The sequence below is a fragment of the Danio aesculapii genome, chromosome 14 (genome assembly GCF_903798145.1).
Source record: "Danio aesculapii chromosome 14, fDanAes4.1, whole genome shotgun sequence".
NCBI classification, from domain to species: Eukaryota; Metazoa; Chordata; class Actinopteri; order Cypriniformes; family Danionidae; genus Danio; species Danio aesculapii.
In genome coordinates this window covers 19,822,488-19,842,792 of record NC_079448.1, presented here as the reverse complement: position 1 = coordinate 19,842,792, position 20,305 = coordinate 19,822,488, and the positions used below count along the sequence as shown (strand labels likewise).

The 20,305-nt window shown below is 40.7% G+C and overlaps 1 protein-coding gene across 1 annotated transcript in view; it reads right to left on the bottom strand.

Moving 5' to 3' along the window:
* pls3 (plastin 3 (T isoform)) overlaps positions 1–20,305 on the bottom strand; it is a 63,301-nt gene that overhangs the window by 20,310 nt on the left and 22,686 nt on the right. The window contains exons 8-9 of the mRNA XM_056471751.1: positions 19,734–19,876; positions 6,658–6,753 (exon numbers count right to left, since the gene is read on the bottom strand). Of these exons, the coding sequence (XP_056327726.1) occupies positions 6,658–6,753; positions 19,734–19,876 (239 nt within the window). The remainder of the gene's footprint in view (positions 1–6,657; positions 6,754–19,733; positions 19,877–20,305) is intronic.

The window sequence follows — 20,305 nt, the reverse complement described above, 5'->3', positions numbered from 1 at the left end:
CAGTAAAAACATGAATTGTTGCCAAATATGTTTCAGTGCAAATAAATTTACTTAAGCCTCAGATGCAAAACATTGTCCTATGCTGTTGTATGGGTCAGTGAGTAAAACAAGAACCAAATCAAATAAATAGTATAAAAAGAAACTGCCTGTGTGAATTAAGGTAAAAGATAAAGATTAATTTTGTGGTCTAGACAATTTCAGTTTGCCCAAATTGTACAAATAAAAGAACATGTCTCAAAGCTCTGAAAAGCAACACTTCTCTTTTTTAAACATTTTTTAAAAAGTCCCAAATTATGGGTTTTTGAAAATTACATTCCATGCAGTGTGTAACTTAGCTCCCAGTGAATGAAAACATCCAACCGAGGTTTAAATCTAAAAAAAAATACAAACAGGGTTCATACACATGTTTACTAAAACAAAACCATGACTTTTCCGAAACTTTCAGGTAAATATTCATGACCTAATGTTTCATGCACGCACACATAGTAAATAAAAAGAAAAAATTATTACAGGATATCAAATATATTTTGCAATCTATATAGTGCCACAATTATGTGGATGATGGTAAGAATTTTTTTTTTTTAAACTCCACAGTTCGCTTTTAGAGAATTACATAAAAAAATGTTCTCCATAAAAAAAACATCAGATGCTAGCTACATGCCAACAAGCTCTTTATGAGTCAAGGAAAAACCCTTTTCTCAACAACAATCACAAATGTACATGTCTGGAGCATGTGCTATGGTCAGATGACACTTAAAATAGCAACAAACACCAGGGGAGTCTGGTGTAAAACAAAAGATGAGTATGCAGAAAAGCACTTCATGCCCACTGGTAAGTATAATGGATCTGTGATGCTGTGGGCCTGTTTCTATTCCAGTGGCCCTGGGAACTTTGTTAGAGTGCATGGCATTATGCACTCTTTGAAATTTTAAATCAAAACCTGCAGATAATTGTTGCACACAAGATATTATGAAAGAAAAAAAGTGTTCTTAATGTGTGACTTAGTAAATGGACTTCAATTAAAGATTGTTTTTTTTGTTGCATTTTGGTTATATATTGTTAAAAAAAGATATATTAGAAACCAAATAGCACATCTTAACCATTGGTGCCAATAATTATGGAAGGCATTGTAAGTAGGTTATATTTATTTTTATTTCTGCAAAATTTAACTGTAATGCTTACACACCATTAACAATGTGAGAGTATGTGACTTCCTGATAATTCTATAAAATAATAATAAAAAGAAAATTACTGAAAATAAGTGATAGACCTAAATGACTTCTAAAACTGCAATTCATTAAAAATGACACATATTTCTATATAATATTAATACAAACTTAAATAAATTGTAATCATAAGTAAACATTGGAAAGAGGATGAGTACAATTTCTGCCATGAAACTATCTGCACCCAGGCTGATATAGGTCACCTACAACTACCACAACCAACAACAACCGTTTAATGTGGATACTGAACCTATTAGATGAGCCTGTAGGAAAGCTGAATGGAAATGGGAAAAAGACAGAATAAAGATTTCTTATGAAATGTTAAAAGATACTCTTGTCCCTTACCAGCATGCAGTCAAAGCAGCAAGAAACATCTATTTCTCAGACCTAATAAATAAATCGGCTCACTGTCTGAGAGCTTTTAGCACAATTAACTCTGTGTTAAATCCAGCAGTACCAGTTCTTTCAAAGTCTACTTCTTTCACTTTTTAATTTAATTTTTCATGTCAAATAAATTATATTAGATAATATATTGTCCCCTCCGATAGTGTTAAAATATTCTTCCTTGAGTCATTCTTCATTTAACAGTTTTGAACAAGTTTCCCCTTCCAATTTTATTGAACTTGGTCAACCACATGAAAGCATATTTTCTCCTCTAGATTGTTCCACCACAATTAAAAAAAAGTGTCGTATTAAGGCTTTAGTATCCTATCCATTATGAACACTTATTTATCTAAGCAGCAGTTTTCCCTTTAATTAAAAATGGACCTTGAGTTGAACAATATCAGGCCCATTTGCAAACTCCCATTTTTAGGAGGTAGTTCTGAACCAAATTACCCCATTTTTTTTGATGATTTCCCATCTGGCTTATATGGGAACTGGTTATATGGGAACCACCCTGCTTAAATGCTAAATGATCTACTTTTAGCCAGTGATTTTGTGATAATGGCAGCAGTTTTTTTTTATTATAGATCTGAGTGCAGCTTTCAACACAGTAGACCATGCTATCCTTCGTCACAGCCCTATGTATGTCCCTGTGGGTTTTGCTTGTGCTATCTCTCCCTCTCTTTTTTCGATCTGTCAGTTTTCCTATGATTTCCCACTCCAATTTTCCATTCGTCCGTAAAGACGTCAATTTTCATTACTTTCTGTGACATCATCACTTTCACTGCCAATCAAGAAGGAAGCCCAAATTTAAAAGGGACGCAAGTGGGGAAGCTCGTTCTCTTGCTTTTGTCTTGCTTGTCCTTTTGCTCTGTGTGTGTGTTTGGCTTGTGTTATGTGCTATTATGCTGATGTGACTTTAGAGTTTGATTTTTGTTCTCATTTCAGTGTAGGTGCGCTGTTACTGTTTTGTATGTACTAATTTCATGATTCCTAATCAATGGTATTTAAATTCCCCTGGGAACTGAGGAGGTTAGGCGTCACGTGAAATACACCTCGCAACACGCAGAAAACTTCACCCACTGTAAGTTGTCTACGTATATTTTTGTTTGAAGTGTAGTTTAAATATGGCGTGCAAATGCTGAAAATGTTTTGTTAGTTTATTTTCTGTTATGCAGTTCAAAGGGTAATTTTCAGCTAGTTTGGAGTTTTTGTTATGTTGCTTTCTTTTATTTGGTGCTGCTTGAAATCCTCTTCTCCCCTTCAGAACATACACTAATTGATTTATTTTCTTTTGTGAGATTCCAACTTGTACATAATATTTCTGTTGTTTGACTTTTTTCACTTTTGTAAATAAATTTCCTTATTTTTGCATTTTTTTTTGCTTGTCGTTTTGCTATTTTGCCACTAACTCACATCAAAATGTTACCCTTTTTAACCCCTAGAGCTAAACTTTAAAGTTGTAACATTTAAATGGGGGCTTGTCTGGGATCTCTTTTAATAAATGAAATCTGAAATAGTGATGATTTATGTGTTTATTGGTGGCAATTGGCGTTAATTTGTGTATTGCACATTACATATGTATGCGGAAAAGTGTTACTTGTTTGTTTAGTCTGTGTCTTGGAGGTATTTAGTTTACAGAATTTTGTTACAAAACCAACAGCAGAACAGACTAATATTTGTAGGAAGCAATATTTATTATTGATTGCTGACCATTATTAGATGGTTTTGAACAAACAGAGTCGCAAGGCAGAAGTAAAGAGTAGGATATTGTTGAATGTCCGTGAGAAAAATTTTCTTCCTGTGTCAAATGTTATCGAGGATACTAGTGAAAATATGAGCCAGTATGACATTGCTGTGGCGCATCTCAGTCCGGGTGCTGAGGATGATTGTAATGGTCAAGTTGATGTCAATGAGGTGGCGAAGGCCGCCTTTTCAGCTTTTGATCCATTCTCCCCGATTTCCTCTCATTTAAAAGATGACGCGTGACTGAAAGTCAGTTTAGCCCGTCTGCAGTACGAGGCACAAGAAAAAGTGGAAGCATATAAGGTTAAAATAAATTTGCATTTAGAGATACACAAATTATAAATCGAGGCTGAAAAACAGCTTTAGCTGCGACAGATCTAAAGGCGATGAAGATTTCTTCCAGCTCAGCTGAGCAGCCCAATTCTGCTCATGCCTGTTTCCTCTGATGTGTCCACGCCTACTGATCCAGCTCTGAGAGCATTTGACATAGATAAGCACATTTTTGTTCTTTTAAGCCATTGAGTCATTTCTTTGCATTGACCTAAAGAAGTTTGATCACTATTGGGCAGTTAAGGATAGTTTATGAGCTTGTTCCGGAAGCTTATAGACAGCGATTCAGAGGATGTAAGAAAAATTCAGCACAGACTTTTGTTGAATTAGCAAGGCAGAAAGGAATCTTGTTTGATAAGTGGTGCAGTGCTAGTAAGGTTGCTGACTCATTGTAAGTATTGATGTTAATAGAAGAATTTAAAAGTTGCAGCACGAATGAGTTGTTTTTTACCTTAATGAACAGAAGGTTACCTCTTTGTCACAAGCAGCTGTTCTAGCAGACGAGTTAATTTTAACACACAAGAATGTTTTTGCACCTGCATGTACAGAGAAATCCCAACTTCATTTTTCACAAACCCAGTCGATCAAAAACTAGCATGACTCATGAAGAACGCGAGTGTTTTTATTGTCATAAAAAGGGTCATGTCATAGCTGAATGTTTAGTTTTAAAACAAAAACAGCAGCTGCAAAAGCGTAGGTTTTTAAAAACTCACACTGTTTTTAAAGCACCTGAGGATGACAAAATTGATAATAATTACAGACTTTTTATTGTGGAAGGATTTATTTCATTGTCTGAGAATAGTGAAGGTCAGATTAAGGTAAATATTCTTCAGGATACTGGGGCCTTGCAATCTTATTGTTGCAGACAAGAATTAAAGTTGTCGGATGACACTTTCTGTGGCTTCAATGTAATTATTCATTGCATTGAGATAAATTGTATCAAAGCGCCATTACGAGCGATTACTTTGTAAAGAGCAATCTGTGTACAGGATTTGTGAGGGTGCAACTTATCAGATAGTGGGAAAGCAGTTAAGTGAATCCTGCCTGCGCCCTTGACTTCCTTACCAATGATTGGCGGTCCCTTTGAACACATAATTGTGGACTGTGTGGGGCCATTCCCAACACAAAATCTGGTAATAAATTTTTGCTAAATATAACGTGTGCACCGACTAGATTTCCTGAAGCTGTTCCGCTAAGAAAAAATCACAGCACCTGTGATTGTTCAAGCATTGATAAAATTCTTCTCGACATTCGGAGAACTACTTCGGACTTCTCTCCGCTTTGGCGAGCCCAGATTATTAAAGGGACTAAGCCGAAAAGGAAATGAATGAATGTCCATATATTCATTTTCCCTTGTGACTAGCTATCTATCACTAGTTACATTTCACCAACCATGTAAATAACATATCTAGTTATTTAGTAGGTTTATTATATATACGTATAAACCGTAAATAATTATTGCTTACATGTGTTATAAGTTGTTCTTGAATCGTTTGTACATTTAAAATAAATAGTGCATTTTAATGAATCATGATTTGTCTGTGAAAACATCCATATGCAGACACAAAAAGATGTCCTTACACTTGTTTGACCCACTGAAGGAGACCCAATATTTCAGTTTTTGGGACATATTTAGAATATCAGACAAGTAGAAAAACAGTTTATGAATGTCTATTGAAAGATCATGCACTGAAGAGCAGTGCCACCTACCCCAACCAAGCAAGACAAAGGCAACAGTGGCAGGGAGTAAAAACTTCATCAATTGACCGAAATGGAGAATAACCTTGGGAGAAACCAGGCTCAGTTGGGAAACCCAGTCATATGAAAAAGGCAGAGCTGCAGTCTTTGGATATTTTCTCCTATTTTATTTATTTTCTTTGGTAATTTACCTCCTAGCACCATCACAGTCATGACAAGTGCAAATATGGTGGCACAACCTGTTAGAAAATTTGGCCGTAATAAATCTGCTATGAAACCAAATACATTCATCTGAAAAATAACATTTTTAAATTTGAGGTTGATATCTTTAGTAAGATCATCAGTTTTCAATAAGACTATTTTAGCCAAAATATTCTCGACCAAGTAAGGAGTGACATAATCCTCATCTTTAGCTCATGATTTATACTGTTTTTGCAACATGTCTAACTAATCTATTTTTTAAATTGTACAGCCTATTTGTTTTAAATAATTGTATTATTTAGTGCAGATATACTGTAGAGCTTGTCCCCAGTTAAAAGTACCACTGTCACCACCACTTTTTAATACAAACTTAACTTTTCAGTACACAGTTGTTATATATATATATATATATATATATATCAGTTTCTTCTACATCTGGATCACAACCTGTCAGTGTGAGATTAAAATGGTTGACCTTTGTTTTCTTTAGCTTGAAAAATATGTATATAACTCATAATTGCTCTGCGCGGCTTGTACTTTAACTCTCTTGTTAACTCTTTAAGAGGCTATTCACATACCACGTCTAAAACCAATTCAGCTTTACCAAATTAAATGCATTTCTGAGCTTGCAATCCCCTATTACTTGGGGTTATGGTTAAGAATACAATAATATGCTGGTGTTTAATTGCATTCCTTTAATGATTCTCAGCATTGGGCTCACACATACCCTGTACTCTGGACAAGGCACTGTTGATAAACAGTGGTGTGCGTTTCCTTTTCGTCTCATGCTGTATGCAGTCACTAATCGCAACAGACTGGGTCATCGGACCAATCATCATAGATTAGGGTCACTATCCATTGAGTGCATCTTTATAAATTTGACATGAACTTCCTCTTTTCTTACTTATAATAAACTGAATTGAAGCTTTGATAATCTGTTAAAAGTGCACCCTTCAGTACTGATGGCGACACACTACTACATGCATTATTTGTCAGAACTCAACTTACACATTCTGGTAGCTGAAACATAGAATTACAGATGCAAGATTGTGTAATTTGAATATGAACTTACGGTAAAGCCGGACATGTCAATGTCAATACGACTTTCACCATCCTTCTGACCTTTAGGTGCAATCTGGTTTAGCAAGTGGAAGTAAGCCCTGGAGTCCTGCAGATTCAAGAGTGAGAAATGGAAGGAAATAAGGTTAAGTGAAAATGTAGCTTAAGGTGCCTTGAAGTCATACCAGTTGAACTATAATTGGGTAGTTCGCAAACAGGCAATTATTATAAAAAATAAAATACAATTTCTGAAGATAAAATAGTTATACTTTTGTTGTTAAATAATTTTTTTTTACTTACTGTATGTATTGAAAAAAAAACACCTCTTAACCCCAGGGGTCAAAGACTGCGTATACATGTTTTGATGCGTCTTCTCCTCATAACATTGAAACGAACTAAAATTACACTTTCACTTTTGATCATACAGATAAGAATCAAATCTGTTAGGTGAGTTTTTATCGTGTGCACTTACAATGACAACAAACGTGTGCTTTTGCAAAATATGGATAATAAACAGTGTAGGCATTTTCTTTTTTCTGTCTCTGCGAACTGTTTTTAGAAACATGTCAGTAAATTGCACTGAAACTTCAACCAACGCTATGTCTAGTTTCCCAGTCTGAGCTCATTAGAGTTAATGCTACCATGCCCACGAGGCTTTGATATTACAATCGTCTGCAAGAGACGCACGCAACATGCAGACTGTAGTAAGAAAAACACGTCATTAAATTGAACAGAAACTCTGCAAATACTCAACAAAGAGGCATGAGAGATATAGCTATATAAAGCTTGATGTGTCTACTTTTGCATTAACCAAATCAAGTCGAAAACAAATAATCTCTTTAAATGTAATCCGTATAAAAGTAAGGACTGGTACGGATTATCCTGTATCGCCTCATTACAGCTAACGGGATCCCGCCCTCAGTGAGTGTGCTTGTTCATATGGAAATTAACTGAGGTGAGCCAGGTAAAAATGTACACGCCAAAACGACAAGCTTTTTTATAGTTACTTACTTTTGTTTGAATGATGGCATGCTACACAAGTGAAGAAGCATGGTACTGAAATGCAAAGAAGAATTTACTTTCTCCTCAGATACTCTGATGATGAACGCATACATTTTGAACAACGTCTAGACCCAGAGAAGGATAGAATTCCTGTCAAGTAAGTCTTTTATTCTTACCTTCATGATTTACATGAAATTGTAACGCGAGAATGAGTGCTAGAAGAATCCAATGTGCAAGTAATAATACTTTATTGACACAGTCAATATAGCATGGGAACAAGTTCAAAAATAAAACGGAAAATAAACAAACAAAGATCAGGTATCCCGCTAGAACAGGGATCGGGGAAAAACGGACAGGAACTGAGTAGCTCTGGGTGTCAGACGGTACCCCACAGCAGCCCTGAACACAGACAAAGAGCATATCAAAATAACAACGAACTGACACGAGACAAGAGATGTGCTGTCCAAATATAGCTGAAATAAGTCGCAGCTGGCAGGCTAATCAGGACAGCCGGACTCCACATAGCACGTGACCTAACACTGACGTAACAGACACACGTGGAACACCAAAACAAAACCATGTGACCAACAGACACTCAGAAGTGCGCACACACCTACAACCGTTACAGTACCTCCTCTCCCAGAAGAGCTTACCTGTCGATTGTAATCATCGATGAGAGAGTGATCCAATATGTCCTTTGCAGGAACCCAACTTCTCTCCTCTGGACCGTAACCTTCCCATCTACGAGACGCATGAAAAACGGGCTTTAATTTAGAAACATGGGATGTATTCTCCTGTACACTGGAGAAAGTTTGAGGCGGGCTGCCACCGGACTAATGATCTTGGTGACAGTGAACTGGCCAATAAATTTAGGTGCGAGTTTATTACATACGGAACGCAAGAGAATATTCTTAGTAGAAAGCCACACTTTTTGACCGACGACATAAACGGGAGGCTTAGACCTGTGGCGATCGGCTTAAGCCTTGGTGGGAGGAGGGGCCTTGGGCGGAGGGGACCACGATTTCGGTTTACAGATTGGGAAAAGCTGGTGGCTGGAAACCTAAACTACACTCAAACGGAGACAGGCCCGTGGTGGAAACTGGCAATGAGTTGTGTGCGTACTCCACCCATGGAAGCTGCTGACTCCAAGAGTTGGGATTCTGAGAAACCAAACATCGCAACATACGTTCGAGGTCTTGGTTGGCCCTTTCAGTTTGTCCGTTACTCTGAGGATGGAATCCAGAAGAAAGACTTACAGTCACCCCCAATAAACGGCAGAATTCTCTCCAGAATTTAGAGACAAACTGAGGCCCCCTGTCAGAAACCACATCCATCGGGAGGCCATGAATCCGAAAGACGTGATTAATGACAGCATCCGCTGTCTCTCTGGCTGAGGGTAATTTGGGCAGAGGAATAAAATGAGTAGCCTTCGAAAACCGGTCCACAACGGTCAAAATGACCACATTGACTGCAGATGACGGGAGACCTGTGACAAAATCTAGCGAAATGTGCAACCAGGGTCTCGAAGGTACTGACAGAGGCTGAAGGAGACCAGCAGGAGGGCGATTGGAAGTCTTAGAAACAGCACAAACTGAACAGGCCAAACAAACTCACGTATGTCCCGAGCCATAGCTGGCCACCAGAATCGCTGTTTAACCAAAAATAAAGTACGACTCACCCCCGGATGACAAGCCACTTTGGAAGAGTGCCCCTATCGGATGACGTCAGATCGAATCTCCTCTGGCACAAATAACCAACTCGGTGGGCATCCGGGCGGGGGCGTTATCCCATCCAAGGCGAGACGAACTTTACTCTCGATCTCCCAAGTCACAGCAGAAATAAAAATCCTCTGAGGAACAATGGGCTCGAGGGACGTAGTGTGCTCGGAAACATCAAAAACACGAGATAACGCATCGGGTTTAATGTTCTTAGAACCCGGTCGATAAGAGATGGTGAAATCGAAACGTCCGAAAAATAGAGCCCACCGTGCCTGCCTAGAGTTTAGTCGTTTGGCGGACTTGATATATTCCAGGTTCTTATGATCGGTCCAAACGATAAAGGGAACCCCCGAACCCTCCAACCAATGATGCCACTCCTCCAACGCGAGCTTGACAGCCAACAACTCCCTATTACCAATGTCGTAATTACGTTCTGCGGGAGATAATCGGTGTGAAAAAAACGCGCAATCAGGGGCCACCAGAATAGGAGCTGAAACAAAGCAGCCCTTTAATTTTGTGAATGCAGCCTGTGCTGCACTCGACCACCTGAAGGCAGTTCTGGAAGAGGTTAAAGACATCAGTGGGGCTGCGAGCTGGCTGAAGTTGCGAATAAAACGCCGGTAAAAATTGGCGAAGCCCAAAAATCTCTGCAGGGCCTTGCACGAATCTGGGATTGGCCAATTTACCACAGCCTGAACCTTCTCTGTATCCATGCGCACTCCCTCAACTGATACGATGTGTCCTAGAATAGGAACAGACTGTGCATGAAAAACGTATTTCTCCACCTTGAAATAAAGCCCATTCTCTAACAGCCTCTGAAGCACTCGCCTGACGTGTTGCACATGTTCCTGGAGAGAACGAGAAAATATCAAAATGTCATCCAGGTAGACATAAATGAACTGATCTATCATATCTCGCAACACATCATTAACGAGTGCCTGGAAAACTGCGGGGGCGTTGGAAAGCCCAAAGGGAAGTACACAATATTCAAAATGTGCCCTGGGTGTATTAAACGCAGTCTTCCATTCATGTCCCTCTTTGATGCGAACCAAATGATAAGCGTTGCTGAGATCTAAGTTTGTGAAACAAGATGCCCCCTGCAGACGCTCGAACGCTGAAGACATCTGCGGCAAAGGATAGGTATTCTCTACCGTGATGTTGTTCAGCCCTCGATAATCTATGCATGGTCGAAGTGACCCATCTTTCTTTTTCACGAAAAAAAATCTCGCTCCCGCCGGTGATGAAGAGGGACGAATGATCTTAGCCGCAAGAGAATCAGAAATATATTTCTCCATGGCCTCCCTCTCAGGAGCAGAAAGTGAGTATAACTTGCCTTTAGGCAGAGAGGTCCCTGGCAATAAGTCTATAGCACAGTCATAGGGACGATGGGGAGGAAGAGAAGCAGCTCGAGACTTACTGAACACTCTCTTCAGGTCAAGGTACTCACTAGGCACATTTGTCAGGTCCATGCGCTCCTCCTGAAACACAGAACAAGACACAGCAGAACAAGCAGACGAGAGACAAGATGCGTGACATTTCTCACTCCACGAAAAAACAGTATTGTGGCCCCAATTAATATGGGGTTTGTGGAGAAGCAACCAAGGATGGCCCAAGACCACTGGTGTATTAATGCAGTCTGTAAAATAAAAGATATGTTTTCGACATGATTTCCCGAAGTGATAAGTCTTATGGACTTGGTGGAGTGAGTGATAGTCGGAAGAGAAAGACCGCTGAGGGCGCGTACTGCGATGGGAAATGACAGGAAGCTTTATATTAAAGGCAAAACTAGTGTCAATGAAATTTCCTTCAGCTCCTGAATCAATAAGGGCTTTAACGCTCTGAGTTTCTGAAGCCCAACACAGAGTAGCTGGCAGTATGGTGGTAGTGATAGAGGATTTATTTAAATTCATCTCACCCATCAGTAACCTCTTACCTGCTGATGGGTGTGATCTTTTACTGGACATGAGGCCACTCGATGTCCAGTTCCTCAGCAATATAGGCAAAGCCCTTCGCTCCTGCATCGACGCCTCTCCTGGACCGAGAGACGGGACCTGCCCAACTGCATGGGCTCCGGATCAGTGGTCCCAACCTCCCGAACCATCGACAGGACATGAAAATCGGGGACCAGTTCAGAGGGTGCACTTAGTCGAACGCGCGTCTCCCTACGCAGCAGTCGGGCATCCACTCGGATAGCCAAGTCTATGAGACCATCAAGAGTCTTGGGCAGGTCCAGGGTATAAATCTCATCCTGGATACGCTCCGACAACCCATGAAGGAACATGTCCCATTGTGCCTCCTTGTTCCAGCCGCATTCCGCAGCTAAGGTCCGGAACTCTATGGAGTAATCCGCCACGCTCCAATTACCTTGACGGAGCTCAGCGAGAACTCTCGTGGCCTCTCTCCCGGAGGCTGCGCGGTCAAAGACCTTTTTTAACTCCTCCGAGAACAAGTCGAAGTAGGAACAACAGGGGAGTTCTTGTTCCCACACGGAGGTACCCCACAACGCGGCTTTTCCGGAGAGGGGCGTTATCACAAAAGCAACCTTGGATTGCTCATTGGAAAACAAGGATGGTTGGAGGGTCATGTATAGGGAACACTTGGACTAGAGGGATCGACACAGTTGTGGTTCTCCAGAGTAGGAAGACGGGTGAGGAAGGCGAGGTGCAGGTGGGTGACTTGTCGCTTCTGGTGCTGGCATCGGTTCTGGAGATGTCGTGTCCTGTGAGACCGCTCCGGCAGTCAACTGCTGAACTTGTGTGGTGAGTGCAGACATTTGACCTACCAAGGTCTGAATGGCTAGATTGGTATTACCCAATAGTTGTTCCTGCTGGTCTATCCTGGTGTTAGTGGGGTTTACAAACTCTGTAAATTGAGCTATACTTGCTGGATCCATGTGTATGGTCAGTTCGTTCTGTAACGCGAGAATGAGTGCTAGAAGGATCCAATGTGCAAGTAATAATACTTTATTGACACAGTCAATATAGCATGGGAACAAGTTCAAAAATAAAACGGAAAATAAACAAACAAAGATCAGGTATCCCGCTAGAACAGGGATCGGGGAAAAACGGACAGGAACTGAGTAGCTCTGGGTGTCAGACGGTACTCCACAGCAGCCCTGAACACAGACAGAGAGCATATCAAAATAACAACGAACTGACACGAGACAAGAGACGTGCTGTCCAAATATAGCCAAAATAACGAGTCGCAGCTGGCAGGCTAATCAGGACAGCCGGACTCCACATAGCACGTGACCTAACACTGACGTAACAGACACACGTGGAACACCAAAACAAAACCATGTGACCAACAGACACTCAGAAGTGCGCACACACCTACAACCGTGACAAAAATATGTGCTTACAGGCCACTTATAGTTCCATTGCCATACAAAGTGTATCCTAAAACGTATATAGCGCATAATGATAAACATAGGTCTATATAATAAAATTTATTTTATTAATTAAATTTAATTTATTTATTTTATTAAGTACTTTACTATAGTATGTTTTAAAACAACTACATTATTCACTATGAATTACTAATAATGTTTTTCATGTGAGTAAAATGTAAGAAAAATATAGTTTCTTTGTTATTTGCATTCTGTTCTCTCATCAAGTATGCACATGCTAAGCTATTGTGAATAATAAATACTGACAGTTGTTTACAAAACAGGTGATGTTCAGTTTATAATTCCTATGTGGTAACTGAGTTTATTAGGTAAATTAATACTAGTATCAGTGTACATCACAAAAATGTTAATAATGTAGTTTATGTAATGCGCTTGCTTATTTTTTTCCAGATGTGAAAACAACAGTGGTAAAGAGAGACTGATGCTGACATGGTTCCACAGACTCTGAGATTCCTACCTGTACAGCTAAGACCATGTGATGCCCACACTGGGCTTTTACAAACCTTACAACCTTTATTATTTTACACTCTTCATATTTACATTATTGATTTTGCCCTGAATGTGTCTTCTGTACACAATGTTTTATGTGTAAATTCAAGTGCATGCCTTAAGTTATATGTAATGTGTGTTTATAAGTAACTTTATCAGTAGATTTGCTATAAGTTTATATAGTTTACAGAGTTTTAGACGGTGTACTGAAACTCACAAGTGTATCTTGAGTTATTTTGTGTGATAGTTATTTATGTATATATATATATATATATATATATATATATATATATATATATATATATATATATATATATATATATATATATATATATACATATATACATACATAAATAATAAACAGATTGTTTTTTTGAAACTCTTCTCTCTTAAGCAGGTCGCACAGCGGAAGCGCCACGACACAGCGCGCACATGACAGTTAAAAGTATCACACACCAGATGTGGACCTTCGCATGTAATTTAACATGAAACTAATCAGATGGCGCTCTGTGGCACGGCAGAGAAATGAACAGTGTCCTGAGTCGTGACTGGGCACTTCTGGTGTGTGACCCCCTTTAGTCGCATACCTGTCTGATGGCTCATTATGCAGGTATTTGTCGTCTCAGGTGTGAATCACTGCATTAGTTAAATGATAGTTTAAGATACTGAAAACAACACAAATGCCAGTGCATCTCAAAACTTCTCCATGGCCCTGAAATACCCTTAGACCCCCGGGGGTTAATAGTGTAAAAATAGCATGATATTGATTTATCTTCATTGTATCTCATGCAGTGCTATTAATTTTATATGAATTTATCAATATTATTTTCTCTTTGACTTCAATAAATAACCCCAATCATGAATCAAGTACAGTCACACTGAAATGCAAAGGATCAGAACATAACGAATAGACACACCGGAGACATGCAGCTTCAGAAAAGCACATGCTGGCTGCAGTTTCAGTTTGCGTCATCATAACATACTGTTTCGTCTGTGTTGTTTTGGTGATAAAATTCTTTTTCAGTGGGCGAATATTCAGTGCATCCCTAATCTGAACACAGTCTTGAATATTCATATATCTTTGTGCCACTACTATGCTTTATGCTAGTTTTTTTCACACACTAAATGAACATTATTTTACATATATGAACCAAACATTTAATATTATATTTAAGAAACTACATTTCTATTGGGGTGTCACGTTGGTGCAGTGAGTACAGCTAGAAGGTCGCTGGTTTGAGCCTCGGCTAGGTCAGTTGGCATTTCTGTGTGCATTTTCTCCCCGTGTTCGCATGGGTTTGCTCCAGGTGCTCTGGTTTCCAAATTTAGGTTTATTGAGAATTGTCAGGAAAGCAACGGTCAACACAGGGGCAAAGAGATGTATAAAGGCAATCCAGATTCGAAGTAAAAATAACAGGTGAGTGGTCAGAAGGCAGGCAGTGCAGTGGCGTGGAGCTGCTGAAGGCCTGGAACGTGGAGCTGAAGTAGGTCCGGGGGCTTTGGTTGAGCAGGCACAGGTGGGTCATACAACCACAGTGGGTCAGGAGGCTTAGGTTCAGGAAGCACTGGCAGTTCATCAAACCCCAATGGGTCAGGAGGCTTAGATTCAGAAGGCAGTTCATCAAACCCCAGTGGGTCAGGAGGCTTTGGTTCAGGAGGCACTGGCAGTTAATCTAACCCTAGTGGGTCAGGAGGCTTTGGTTCAGGGGGCACTGGCAGTTTATCTAACCTCAGTGGGCCAGGAGACTTTGGTTCAGGAGGCACTGGCAGTTCATCTAACCCCAGTGGGTCAGGAGGCTTTGGTTCAGCAGGCACTGGCAGTTCATCTAACCCCAGAGGGTCAGGAGGCTTTGGTTAAGGAGGCACTGAAGGGTCATATAACTCTGGTGAGTCTGGGAAGTCACATGGCACTAATAGCCTTTTGTGGGACTCAGGCAGTGGCTCAGGCCAATTGTGGGACTCAGGTGGCGACTCTAGCCATTCGTGGAACTCGGGAGTATTTGGCGGCCCTGGCCATTTGGGGAATTCAGGAGGGTCTGGTGCCCCTGGCCATTTGAGGAATTCTGGTGGATCTCGTGCCCGCCATTCAGGGAGTTCAGAAGTACCTGTCGCCCACCATTCGGGGAGTTCGGGCATACCTGGTGCTCTAGGTCACTCAAAGGATTCAGAGGTGTCTGACACCCGCCATTCAAAGGATTCGGAGGTGGCTGGCGCCCGCCATTTAAAGGATTCAGAGGTGTCTGGCACCCGCAATTCGAGGGATTCAGAGGTGTTTGGCACCCACCATTCAAAGGATTCTGTGGTGTCTGGCGGCCACCATTCGAAAGATTCAGAGGGTTCTGGCAGTATCAATGGCTCTGGTGTGGCGTCGACTCTGCTAGCTCTGGCAGTGGTGGAGGATCTGGCCGTGATGGAGGACCTGGCAGCTCTGGAGGTGGCTGTGGCAGCTCTGGCAGAAACAGCTCTGATGGTGGCAGCAGCTCAGGCAACTCATGTGGTGGTGGCCATTCTTGTGGATCAGATGATGGCATTTCAGGTACAGGAACAACAACAGGAATGATGGCAGAAACAAACTCGGAACAGGAAGTCATCTTGTGAGCTGGTGGCAGACTGGCAGTCTTTTGCCAGTGGGTCTTGCTGTCCTTTGCCCCCGCAAAAAAAAACATTAAGTGGTTTCCTTCACCTCGTCTATGGTGAAGGGGGACCCACTGAGTTGTAGGGCCAGTTTGATATTATTCATTATTGTCCAGTGGAGCTCATGCAACTGCATATATGAATAAATGGGCTCAGATAAACCACCACGAAAGAATATTATCAAACATACCTCATTCATAGATGTTAAATGAGCCAGATTAATGACATCCTCCACATAAACCTCAATTGGCCTTTCACCCTGATGGAGACGCATAATCTCAATTCTGTAATGTAATGTGATGTAATGTCTTCTGTAATGTGAAGTGGATACTGACAACAGAGGTGCGGATCCAAATGCAGGTTTATTGAGAATTGTCAGGCAAGCAACGGTCAACACAGGCTAACAGATGTATAAAGGCAATCCAGATTCGCAGTCAAAATAACAGGTGAGGGGTCAGAAGGCAGGCAGCAGACAGGAATAAACAGCAAAAAAAAAAACTAATTGAGGGTCAAAACCAGCAAGACAAGGCAAGGGAAACGCATCGTAATGTTCACAAGAAGTATAACAAGACCCAGCAAACAGAGCGTCAAAGTGAACAGTATACATGTGTAGTGTAATCAGTCCATGAGGAGCATCAGCTGTGGCAGTGTATTCAATGGAGACTTGGAGCAGGTGTGTGTGTGTTGCATGACAGGACTTGTGGTTCATTTTGATGCAGGATTGTAGTTTTTGGGAATGTCCTCCAGCAATCTATGACAGTTAGATAACTGGTGATTGTGACATGGAGCTGTGGCGGGCCTGGAGACTTTGGCACAGGCAACAGGCACAGGAGGGTCATACACCCACAGTGGGTCACGAGGCTCTGGTTCAGAAAGCACTGGTAGTTCAGCTAACCACTGTGGGTCAGGAGGCTCTGGTTCAAGAAGCACTGGCAGTTCAGCTAACCCCAGTGAATCAGGAGGCTTTAGTTCATGGAGCACTGTCAGTTCAGCTAACCTTAGTGGATCAAGAGGCTTGGGTTCAGGAGACACTAGCAGCTTATTTAAACCCAATGGGTCAGGAGGCTTTGGTTCAGGGGCACTGGCATTTCATTTAACCCCTGTGGGTCCGGAGCCTGTGGTTTAGGGGGTACTGGCAGTTCATTTAACCCCAGTGGGTCTGGAGGCTTTGGTTCAGGAGGCACTGGTGGTTCAGATAACCCCAGTGGGTAAGAAGACATTGGTGGTTAAGACATCTCTGGTGGCACTGGAAGATCACACACGGCTTTGGTGGGACTGGGAAGTCACATGGCTCTGGCGGCCATTTGTGGAACTCAGGTGGTGGCTCTAGTCGTTCGTTGAACTCAGGTGATGGTTCTGGCCATTGGTATGACTCAGGTGGTGGGTCTGGCTGTTCGTGGGCCTCAGGTGGCAGTTCTGGTAGCCGTTCATGGGACTCAGGTGGCAGCTCTGGTAGCCATTCGTGGGACTCAGGTGATGGCGCTGGCCGTTTGTGATATTCAGGTGGCGGCTCTGACCCTTCTGGGAATTTAAGAGGATCTGGCGGCCACCATTTGAGGATTCAGGAGGATCGGGTGCCTGCCATTTGGGGAATTTAGAGAAACCTGGCAGCTCTGTAAGTGACAGAGCATTTGGCAGCTCAGGAAGTGACAAAGGATTTGGCTTCTCTGGAAGTGACAGAGGATCTAGCAACTCTGGAAGTGACATAGGATCTGGCAACTCTGGAAGTGACAGAGGATCTGGCAGCTCTGGAAGAGACAGAGGATCTGGCAGCTCTGGAAGTGACAGAGGATCTGGCAGCTCTGGAATTGACAGCGGGTCTAGCAACTCTGGAAGTGACAGAGGATCTCGCACCTGCCATTCGGGGAATTCAGAGGAACCTGGTAGCTCTGGAAGTGACAGAGGATCTGGGAGCTCTAGAAGTGACAGAGGATCTGGCAGCTCTGGAAGTGATGAAGGATCTCGCAGCTCTGGAAGTGACAGAGGATCTGGCACTCACCACTTGTAGAATTCAGAGAGATCTGGAGCCCACCACTCGAGGGATTCAGAGGGATCTGGCACCTGCCATTCAGGGAATTCAGAGGATTTGGCGGCATCAATGGCTTTGACAGTTCTGGCAGCTCTGGTGGTGGTGGTGACCGTTTCTGCAGCTCAGGCGATGGCAATTCATGAAACTCAGGGACACAGATCATGGCTGGAAGAGTATCGAGACATTAGACCCTCTTGTGAGCTGGTGGCAGACTGGTATTTTCCATCTTGTTAACTGGTACATGGAGCTATGGAGAAAAATACAGGTAAACCCAGCGTTGTGGTGGTGTCCGCTGCAAATCCTGTTGAGCACGTGTCTTGCTGTGTGCTGACCCCTTCAGAGAAACATTTAGGGGACCTTTCCTCCTCCCCGACCATAAACAGTGAGCCATTTAAGTAAATATTTTAGCCTCCAAGACTGGTAACTCAGACGTCTTATTCAGGCCCATTCAGTGTGATTTTTTTCTCCAAGAACTACTAACCATTTTTTTTTTCTAAAAAACACTAGCATGTATTTCTCACATATTATTATAGCACAGTTTGTGCTGAATAAAAAAAAAAAAAATGTTGGCCAATTCTATGTAATAAGATGAATGATGATTATTGATGCAGTGCTGCCTGAGGGATCGGAAATCACAGTTCTTTAGCTTAGGTTTGCAACCTTGTCCTTTACACACTGAAATTCCTCCAGATTCATCAAATCTTTTAATTATGTTATGCACTGTTGAAGGTGTAATATCCAAATGTCCCTCTTTTTTCTTTGAGGAACATTATTTTAAATATTTTAATAATTTTCTGAAGTATTTGTTGGCAAACTGGCAATACTTGGCCCATCTTTGCTCCTAAAAGACTACAACTTTGTTAAATGCTGCTTTAATACCAAATCCTAATGACTTTTTACCTGTTGACATCACCGGTTTCAAATCAAATCATTGTTTTACCAATTTACCTGATTACTAACCCTAAATTGCATCTGTCCCAGCTTTTTTTTGGAATGTGTTGCAGGTCTAAATGTTAAAAAGGATGAATATTTACAAATGAAATGAAGTTGACCAGACAAAACCTGAAATATTTTGCGTTGTCATATTGACTATTCGTGAAATACAAGTCAAAGTAAATTTGGAAATATTTACTTTCTTTTTATTTATGTTTTCCATCCTGTCACAACTTTTTCTGATTTAGGTTTGTACATGTAAAACAGTTACTTTAAATTAAACTAATATTTCATGACATATTTATATTTTGGCAAAATAATTGTAATTATAATGATAATAATAATTTGCATGTCCACGTGGGTGTTGGAACTAATTAGCAGATAATGAGCTTCTGCATTGTGCTTGTTCAATACGCATTCCTAAACCAGATATTTTTTTTTTTCTAAAAGAATTGTATCATTTAAAAAAACATTTCAGGATTTATGCAGACATGTTTCATGAGATTTAGCTCTTTTTTTCTCGATGTGTCTCACAGTCATGCTGACAAAAGGTCCAGAAAAAGAAAGCACACCCTGTTAAACAATTTTTACAAAAACATACTGTTTTGTTGCAATTTTAAATGTATACAAATAAAAATAGACCGTTTGCAGTTTACAAATACTTTTATGGTCAATACTTGTTCTCAAAGTGTGTGTTTCAGGACCAAAATAAGGTTAGAGACAAGGATATTTTTATTATTAAGACTCAAGCAATTGCACTGACCAATGGCTATGGGAAATAGTCCAAATATAATGAAAGCAGAACAGAGAGCTGATAACTGTTGAGCACAGTGACACAACAGCAGAGCAGAGTGAACAGGCATATTAAGACTGACCTTAATATCATGGCTAAAGTTGTTGATCTTACTCCATCCAGCATTTTCCAGATGAAAGTTAGCCCAGCGGAGCAACAATTCCTCTGGAGACAGTTTCATCAGATCCTCAAGTGTCTCTCCATCTCTCAACAATGCTGCGAGGGCTAAAACAAGACACTGTGACATTACAACACTTTAAATTTTCAATTGTCTATTGAAAGCCAATGTCAAAATTTTAAGGCCCAAAAAGGTAATAAAAACGTGAAAATAGTCCATGTAACTACAGTGATTCAATTTAAACCTCAAGCACAATACATTTTGTAGCCCTGAATTCTAGCTAGAGCACCAAATTGGACACAAATGTTTCAGGTGTGATCACAACAATTTTATTTATTTTTTTTTGTTAAACAAATGTTATATCACTGTCTTTGATTAAATAAAATCTAACAATTAATGTTTTTTTTCTCTGATTTATTAATTGTTTTATTTATACACATTTGTGTATTAAAAAGTACCATATTATCAAAAATATGCATATTTTATGCTCTATTTACTATTTTTTATTTCATGAATAACAAAAAATAATAATTCAG